This window comes from Hyalella azteca, unplaced genomic scaffold (genome assembly GCF_000764305.2).
Source record: "Hyalella azteca isolate HAZT.00-mixed unplaced genomic scaffold, Hazt_2.0.2 contig3356, whole genome shotgun sequence".
In the NCBI taxonomy this organism is placed as follows: domain Eukaryota; kingdom Metazoa; phylum Arthropoda; class Malacostraca; order Amphipoda; family Hyalellidae; genus Hyalella; species Hyalella azteca.
The window spans coordinates 44,975-54,593 of record NW_025933606.1 but is presented as its reverse complement, the minus strand read 5'-3'; the positions used below and the strand labels follow the sequence as shown (position 1 = coordinate 54,593).

At 37.6% G+C, this 9,619-nt stretch overlaps 2 protein-coding genes across 2 annotated transcripts in view; both read left to right on the top strand.

The window, feature by feature from the left end:
- The first annotated feature begins 585 nt into the window (after window positions 1-585).
- LOC125177590 lies at window positions 586-9,500 on the top strand. Its single transcript, XM_047879582.1, has 8 exons — window positions 586-656; window positions 2,996-3,055; window positions 3,234-3,458; window positions 6,181-6,240; window positions 6,416-6,640; window positions 8,484-8,543; window positions 8,719-8,943; window positions 9,486-9,500. Exons 2-8 carry the CDS (start codon window positions 3,047-3,049, stop codon window positions 9,498-9,500), a joined length of 819 nt encoding a protein of 272 aa, XP_047735538.1. The 5' UTR covers window positions 586-656; window positions 2,996-3,046.
- LOC108667479 overlaps window positions 8,772-9,619 on the top strand; it is a 34,342-nt gene continuing 33,494 nt past the window's right edge. The window contains exon 1 of the mRNA XM_018154514.2: window positions 8,772-8,943. The gene's annotated coding sequence lies outside the window, so the exon portion shown is untranslated. The remainder of the gene's footprint in view (window positions 8,944-9,619) is intronic.

Below are 9,619 nucleotides of genomic sequence, written 5' to 3'. Positions count from 1 at the left end.
ATTTTCACGATTTTACAAAATACTTCAATAACTGTGGACCAAATAATTGACCGAAGAAAGTGAATGGAGTTGCAATCATAATGAGCAATATTTTTTCAGAAGATTGAAGAACTCTTTAGGATCTATGCTGAGGAGAACAACAACATGGCGATGAACGAGGTAGGATGATGGTCCAGATTGTACTACATTTTTTTAGGTTCGGCGAATGTTTAGACTAAATTTACGATGAACTATTCTATAATACCATATTTAGATGAACATTTTACGAAAGCTTTCATTTGTTAAAGTTGGAGAGAACAACTTACTAACAACATTTCCTTTTCATGTGATGGAGCGTGTCGAAATCGAAGATACCAGCAAGAAGGCATACGAGCTTTACAGAAGTAAATTGGATTCAAAAATCAAATCCCAGCGAAATTCTCTGGAAGATTCTTATCTAAACAGTTATAACTCAGTGTCAAAAAGCGAAGCTATTGCAGCTTACGACAAGAAAATCCAATACACCAGAAACGACGCTTNTGGAAGATTCTTTTCTAACCAGTTATAACTCAGTGTCAAAAAGCGAAGCTATTGCAGCTTACGACAAGAAAATCCAATACACCAGAAACGACGCTTCGTTTGCAACTGCAGCCGAAGTTAGGAAACGCCTTGAAAGGGTGAGTCACAGGCAGCGAAAGTACTACAATAACGTACTCATAACATCACTGACCGAACACTCTTAGTATTTGGACTGTGTACATTCGCGGCCAGAGTGTGGTCAGATATGATGTTTGTTGTTACAGAATCATATGCATGCATTGGCATATTAGGCATGGAGTGAAGAGGCAATTATTTCTATCAATAAATATTATCGATACGTTTGAATAGGTGGCAGATATGTGCTGCAATGGCGTCAAATCTGAGCATGCAGGCGCGCGTGATCGGTGATACCAGCCGACGCATAAATTGTATATACCAGGTTACAAATCCATGATATTGAGTGATTCAAAGACTTGTAATCCATGATGTCAGACAATTTGTAATCTATGATGTCATAAGATTAAAGAGTTTTTAATCCTTGATATACATGGATTTGTAATCCATGAGCGATTCACGTCTTGTGTGAGCTGGGCGATAAACACGGCGATCAAACATCGATGGCGAGTAGAAGACGTAAGGTACAATTCGTTCTATAGTTTAAATATTGAATGGCCAAGAAGAGAATACAGATCATTAAAATTTTAATGGTATGTAGATCAATATAAGTTCATGACTGCTTTAGAATTTGTACGTAAAATGTTAGTACGGGGACATAATATTGAAGCTCATACTGTCATTACTGTTCAGCTATAGTTTCACCGTCGTGGGCAAAATGCGTTCAGAGGTAACCGGAAAGTAAATGATTTAAGTCTAAGTTGGCTTCAGGGATTTAAACATTGAGATACGATCTAGTTAAAATCATTGGTAATTTTTCATCGACATCCATAAAAATAGGTGATTAACTGTGATTGGAATTTTACGATTCTCAATCATTATAGGAAAAATTACCCCTCCGAGAGATTGAGGAATTTAACAGTTTCAAATGACCAAGCATGATCTAGTACATGTCACAATTAGTGAAACGAACATGAGAAAGTACAAAGAATCCACATCCATACACCCGCGGCAGCATAAAGCTATGTGAGTGAAGCTTGAATATATAGGGATCACTGTGCTGCAAGGATGTTCTGGACTCGCATTTCTGAAAAAGTAGAAGATAAATATTCATCAAGTTGAGCAAAAAAGAGCGGTGACAACTAAAACTTGCCTGCGAGGATGTGACCACGCAACTGAACCTTTAAATGCTCATGATCGTTCTTAAATATCTTCAGCATCACGCATAACCCCTCTACACCACCGTCGTTTAACTACACTAGAAGATAAATATTCTATATATAACTACACTATAATTGTGTGAATTTAGACCGCCGACGCTTGCCGACGTTATTTTATTAGCTCCCAAACACATTCAGTAACATATTTTGATTCATCAACAATTTGTGGTTGATCGCTGATTGGTTTTGGTAAAATCACTTATTGTTTTGAAGAACTCGACGGAAAGAAAGCTTCCTGTGGTTTTCGTCGCGCAAGCCTGCATGCAAGGTCCACGTCCAGATTCACGACAGTTCCAATTGAGGGATGAGTTGTAGGGCTGAACATTTTTGCGTTGAGAAAAGGAATTTCATCGTATTTATAACTTATTTATGCTTACACATGCAATTTATTGTTTATCTGAACCAAATAAGCTCCATAGCAATTTAAACCCGAGAACAAATTAAAATACCTGCCCAAGAAATATGATGAAATTTAAGGCTAATGAATCATGATAAAAAATTACTCATAAAAATCTTACTGATGGCATCACTGTCGTGATTGTCCACATTTTTGCCTGGGTTATAGTTAAGTGATGATTAGACCTCGAAAGCAACGATGATATAATTATTGGATTCAAACTCTGAACCACCTTCTTCTCCCGCCTCATATTGGCACAGCCGCACTGAAAAAAATTATTTGCTCACAGGCTTGTATTGTTAATACCAAAAACATTAAAATATTGCACATTCAGAAATTATTATTTACATTTTAGGGGTATCAGTACCGCCCTCATTCTTCTGTTGCTAACACACCGTCTACTTGGGCTATCTGCTGCGACATTGTCATCATTGACCTCCACAATGCCGTTGCCTCGACATCATTTTCCTCAACAATGCCAAACTACAGCAGAATTATGCGTGAAAAGCTTCATGATAATCTATTTCGATTAGGGATGTATTAACTCTACCATATATTTGTAACTATCTAAGGCTTCATTGTTTTCATGAGGGTAGCATTGCAATGCCAGAACGTGTGCTCGGGAATGATATATACTTTTTTGTTTTCGCGATATTTCAAAATACTTCAAAAACTATGGACTGAAAAATTGACAGAAGGAAGTGAATGAAGTAGCAATCATAATGGGCAAAAATTTTTTCTTCAGAAAATTGAAGAACTCTTCGGGATCTATGCTGAGGAGAACAACAACTTGGCGATGAACGAGGTAGGATGGAGGTCCAGCTTGTTCTGCAGTTTCGGTGGTTTGGCGGTAGTTTTGCCTCAATTTAAAATGAACAATTATTCAAATAAATCATATTTAAATAAACATTTTACGAGAGCTTTCAACTGTTAAAGTTTGCTAGAACAACTTACATACAACATTTCCTTTTCATGTGATGGAGCGCGTCGAAATCAATGAGACCAGCAAGAAGGCATATGAGTTTTACAAAAATAAAATGGATTCGAAAATCGAATCCCAGCGAAGATCTCTTGAAGATTCTCTTCTAACCAGCTATCATTCAGTGTCAAAAAGCGAAGCTATTGCAGCTTACGACAAGAAAATCCAATACACCAGAAACGACGCTTCGTTTGCCACTGCAGCCGAAGTTAGGAAAAGCCTTGAAAGGGTGAGTCAAAGACAGCGAAAGTACAATCATGTACACATAATTTCGCTGACCGAACACTTTTAGTATTTGGACTGTGTATATTCGCGGCCAGATTACGGACAGATATGATGATTGTGCTTACACAATCAAGTGCATGCATTGCCTTATTAGGCATGGAGCGCAGCTACGATAATTTCTATCAATATGTATAATTGATTTGTTCGAATAGGTGGCAGATATGTGCTGCAATGGCGTTAAGTGAGCATGCAGGCGCGCGTGATCGGTGATACCAGCCGATGCATAAATTTTATATACCAGGTTACAACTCCATGATATCGAGTGATTCAAAGATGTGTAATCGATGATGTCAGGCGATTTGTAATCCGCGATGCCAGACAATTGGCGATCTATGGTGTTATTAGATTTAAGGGGAGCGTCTACCCTAAAAATTATCTCGGCTATTTACAGTCGAATCACTCTGAAACTTGGTACACATATGTCAAATGGAAAAAAACTTGCATTTTGTTCGTGTGAATTTTTCGAAAAAAATGAAAGAAAACGAAACGTGAAATTCTTAGAAAACGGCTATAAAAGGGGGTACTGTAGAAATGGATCTAGTCCTAGGATTTTCAAGCTACAACATTGAAACACATATCATTCGATGCGTGAGGTCTTCATCTACAAAATGTTCATCCCCTTTTTTTTGAAATTCCAATTTTTGTGGAAGTGAGGACATTTTTCCAAAATGTTCGGAAATTTTTCGATTTTCCCCCCGCCACCCCCCTCTTTTTGCCGAATAAAATTCAAACTATAATGAAACTAGAAAAACCGGGATGAACATTTTGTAGATAGTTTATTTGCAAATTGATTGATATATGTCTCATTGTTGTAGCTTCAAAACTCTAGGAGGAGATAGGTTTTCCGTGACAAAAAGTGTGAATGTTGAGGAGAGAGCGACAAAGTACCGAGCGCACTGCAATAGGCGCTCAATGTAGCATAGATACCAAACTAAACGTTTCTGGATATAAAAACCGAAAAAGTGAAAATTTTCAATTTTAGGGTAGACGCTCCCCTTAAGGGTTTATAATCAATGATGTTCACGGCTTTTTAATCCAGGAGAGATTCAAGTCCTTAATTTTTGAGAGCTGGCGAAAAACGCGAAGATCAAACGTCAATGTCGAGCAGAAGATGAAAGGTTCAATTGGTACTATAATTTAAATATTGAACGGCCACGAAGAGAATGCAGATCATTACAAATTAGATGGAAGGCAGATCAGTGCAAGTTTAATATCTCTTCAGATTTTTACATAAAATAGTAGTTCGGGGATTTAATAATGAAGCTCATACTATCATACCAGTTCAGCATTAGTTTCGCCGTCTTGTCAAAAAACGTTCAGAGGTAACGGGAAAGTAAATTATTAAATTCTAAGTTTGCTTCTGAGATTTAAATATTGGGGTACAATCTAGTTTGGATAATTGGTAATTTATCATCGACATTCTTGAAAAATAAGCGATTAACTGTGATTAGAATTTATGATACTTAATCATTATGAGAAAAAATTGTAACTTTGTCGAGATAATGTAGTTGGAAGAATTTGACTGTTTCAAATGATCAAGCATGATCTAGTACATGTTACAACGTGTGAAACAAACGTGAAAGAGTACACAGATGCCACATCCGTACACCTGCGGCAGCATAACGCTATGTGAGCGAAGCTTGAATATATAGTGATCATTGTGCTGCAGGGTTGTTCTGGATTCACATTTCTAAAAAAGTAGATGATAAATATTCGTCAAGTTGAGCAGAAAGGAGCACTATACTAAAATCTGTCTACGGGGATGTGAACACGCTATTGAATCTTAAAATACTCATGATCGTTCTTAACCCTCTACCGCCTGACACGAGTAACCGGTGAAATATTGTCACAAGCCTTCTTTCCAAAAAGGATACGTTCTAGTGAGGGCAAAATGACGCACTGATGGTTACTGCCAAGTACGACAACTTTAAAATGTTCTCTGTTGCGTATAAACGTCATCAGGCCGCTACACTCAATAGTTTACGTATAATTTACGTTGAAAATTATGTTCGTGGAGAGTGACGTACGGCGGTAGAGGGTTAAATTTCTTCAGAATCACGCATAACCGGTTAACTACCAATGTCATTTAACTATTGTGTGAATTTCGACCGTCAATGCCTGTCGACGTTACTTTAGTTATGCTCAAACGCATTTAGTTAGTTACTTAAATTCATCAACGATTTGCGGTTAATCGCTGATTGGTTTTGGTAAAGCTACTTATTATTTTGAAGAACTCGATGAAAAGAAAGCTTAATTCCTGTTGTTTTCATCGTGCAAGCCTGCATGCAAGGTCAACGTCCAGATTTACAACAGTTCTAATTGAGTGATGAGTAGTAGGGCTGAACATTTTTATGTTAAGAAATCGAAATTCCAACGTATTTTTAACTCCTTACTGCTTATACGTGCAACTGATCGTATAATTGAACCAAATAATCCCCAAAGCAAGTTAAACCCGTGGACGAATTAAACTGCTTGTCAAAAGGAATATGGTAAAACTTGAGTCTCAACAATCATCATCAAAAATTACTCACAAAAATCTTACTCATGGCATCACTGTCGTGATCATCCATATTTTTTCCTGGATTATAGTTGAGTGATGGTTAAACCTCAAAAAATTGACCGAAGGGATTGAATAAACTGCAATCATAATACCAACATATTTTCAGAATATTGAAGAACTCTTCGGGACCTATGTTGAGGAGAACAACAACATGGCGATGGACGAGGTAGGGTGGAAGTATAAATTTTACTGCACAGTAGGAAGTTTGGCGGATGTTTAGCCTCTATTTGAGATGAGCCATTCAGATATACCATATTCAGATAAACATTTTACGAGAGCTTTGTACTGTTAAACTTCGCGAGAACAACTTACATACAACATTTCCTTTTCATGTGATGGAGCGCTTCGAAATCGATGAGACCAGCAAGAGGGCATATGAGCATTACAAAAGTAAAATGGATTCAAAAATCGAACCCCAGCGAAGATCTCTTGAAGATTCTCTTCTAAACCACTGTCACTCAGAGTCAAAAAGAGAAGCTATTGCAGCTTACGAGAAGAAAGACCAATACACCAGAAACAACGCTTCGTTTGCGATTGCAGCTGAAGCTAGGGAACGCCTTGAAAGGGTGAGTCAACGCCAGCGAAAGTGCAATCATGTATTCACAACATCGCTGACCGAACTCTATGAGTAATAGGGCTGTGTATATTCTCGGGCATATTGTGGACAGTTATGATGATTGTGCTTGTCGAATTAAATACATGCATTGCCGTATTAGGCATAGAGCTCAGAGGCAATAATTTCTATCAATAAATATTATCAATTTGTTTGGATATGTGCCAGATATGTACTGCAATGGCGTTAAATGAGCATGCAGGCGCGCGTGATCGGTGATACCTGCTGACGCATAAATTGTATATACCAAGTTACAAATCCATGATATCGAGTGATTCAAAGATATGTATTCCATGATGCACAACGGTATGAAATACATGATGTCAGGCAATTTGCAATCCGTGACGACAGAAAATTTGTAATATATGATTTCAATAGATTCAAGAGTTTATAATTCATGATGTACATGGATTTGTAACCCAAGAGAGATTCAAGTATTTTGAGAGCTGGCGAAAAATGTGACGATCAAACGTCAATGTAGAGCAGAAGACGAAAGGTCCAATTGGTACTATAATTCAACTATTGAACGGTCAAGAAGAGAATGCAGATCATTGCTATATAGTTAGACGGAATGAAGATCATGACAAGTTTAATACTTTACCAGAATTTTTACATGAAATGTTAGTGCGTGGACATAACACGCATAAGCTCACACTATTATAACAGTTTAGCATTAGTTTCAACGTCTTGGGCAAAAATAAGCGTTCTGAGGTCACAGGGAAGTAAATGATTTAATTCTAAGGTTTCCTTCTTTGATTTAAACATTAAGATACAACCAGCTTAAATCATTGGTAATTTATCATCGACATCCATGAAAAATAAGTGATTAACTGTGATTGGAATTTATGATACTAAATCATTAAAAGAAAAATGATAACTTTTTCGAGGTAATGTAGATGAAAGAATTAGGCAGTTTCAAATGACCAAGCATGACCTAGTACATGATACTATGTGTGAAATGAACATGAGAGAGTACACAGATGCCACATCCATATACCCGCGGCAGCATATAACGCTATGTTTGTTTGGTTTGGCGTTTACGAAAGCAATGCTTCGGAGACGAGTGTGAGAGTAACTGATGACACTGCGTTTACTACCGATTGTTGTGCCGAGGCACTTAACGTCGTTGTAGATATAACGGCATGCAAGAGGCTGCGATCGAAAAATGCTACCACCTGGAGACCGCTGATGGTGAATGCGCAGGATACAGCTCAGATCGGACATGTTCTTAAATAAGGCTGCGAGAAAACTAAGTGAATTCCCAGAGTTTAATTCAGTCTTCGTTAAGAAGGATACTACCCCTTTAAAGAGAGCGAATTTTTGCAACAAATGGCAGTAGAGAATCTGGCTGAAAAGCACGGAAACTTAAGTTAACCACTCCCACAATGTCAAGACAAGACCCATATTCTTTTGCTGCTAACACACCGTCTATATACTCGGGTTATCTATACTCCGAAATTGTCATCCTTTACCTCCAAAATGCTTGTCTCCTCGCCATCATTGACCTCCATAATGCAATTGCTTAACCATTTTTTACCTCTAAAATGCCAATCAACAGCAGAACCAAACCTGCAGAGCTTCATGACAATCTGTCAGTTCTTTCATATATTTTTGGCTATCTACGGTTTAATTGTTTTTACGAGAGTAGCATTGCAACGCCTTAACATGAAAACGCTCATGAATAATAACGCTTTAGTTTCGCGATATCTCAAAATACTTCAATAACTATGGATTAAAATAATTAACCGCTGGTAGTGAATGAAGTAGCTTTCATAATGAGAAACATTTTTTTTTAGATGATTGAAGAACTCTTCGGGACCTATGCTGAGGAGAACAACAACATGGCGATGGATGAGGTAGGATGGAGGTCCAGATTGTACTGCACACTTGGAGGTTTGTCAGATGTTTAACCTCAACTTAAGATGAACTATTCAAATAAACCATGTTTAAATAAACATTTTACGCGAGCAATCAACTGTTAAAGTTTGTGAGAAAAATTTACTTACAACATTTTCTTTTCATGCAATGGAGCGTGTCGAAATCGATGAGACCAGCAGGAAGGCATATGAGCTTAACAGAAGTAAAATGGATTCAAAAATCGAATCCCAACGAAGATCTCTTGAAGATTCTCTTCTGAACAGCTGTCACTTAGAGTCAAAATGCGAAGCTATTGCAGCTTACGACAAGATAAACCAATACACCAGAGACGACGCTTCGTTTGTAATTGCCGCTGAAGCTAGGGAAAGCCTTGAAAAGGTGAGTAAAAGCCGGCGACAGTGCAATCATGTACTCATAATATCGCTGACCGAACGCTTATAATATTTCTGATAATATAGTTATTATCGCTGACCGAACCTCGAAAAGCAATGATAATATAATTACTGGATTCAAACTCCGAACCACCTTCTTTTCCCGCTTCATATACTGGCACAATAGCACTGAAAAATCATTTGCTCCCATGCTTATATTGCTATTACCATATATATGAAAATAATGCACATACAGAAATTATTACTTGCATTGTAAGTGTCCCAGTAACGGCCCCATTTTTTAGTATTAACATACAGTCTACTTGGGTTATCTGCTCCGACATGGTCAAACTTTACCTCCACAATGCTGTCTTCTCGCCATCATTGACCTCCACAATACCGTTGCCTCGACATCATTTTCCTCTACAATGCCAAACCATAGCAGAATTATGCGTGAAAAGCTTCATGAAAATCTAGTTCGATTAGGAGTCTATTAACTCTTCCATATATTTGTAGCTCTCTAAGGTTTCATTGTTTTTATGCGAGTAGCATTGTAGTGCCTGAACGTGTGCTCATCAATAATAACCCTTTCATTTTCATGATATTGCAAAATACTTCAATAACTGTGGACTAAAAATTTGACCGAAAGAAGTGAATGAGGTTGCAATCATAATGAGCCACAT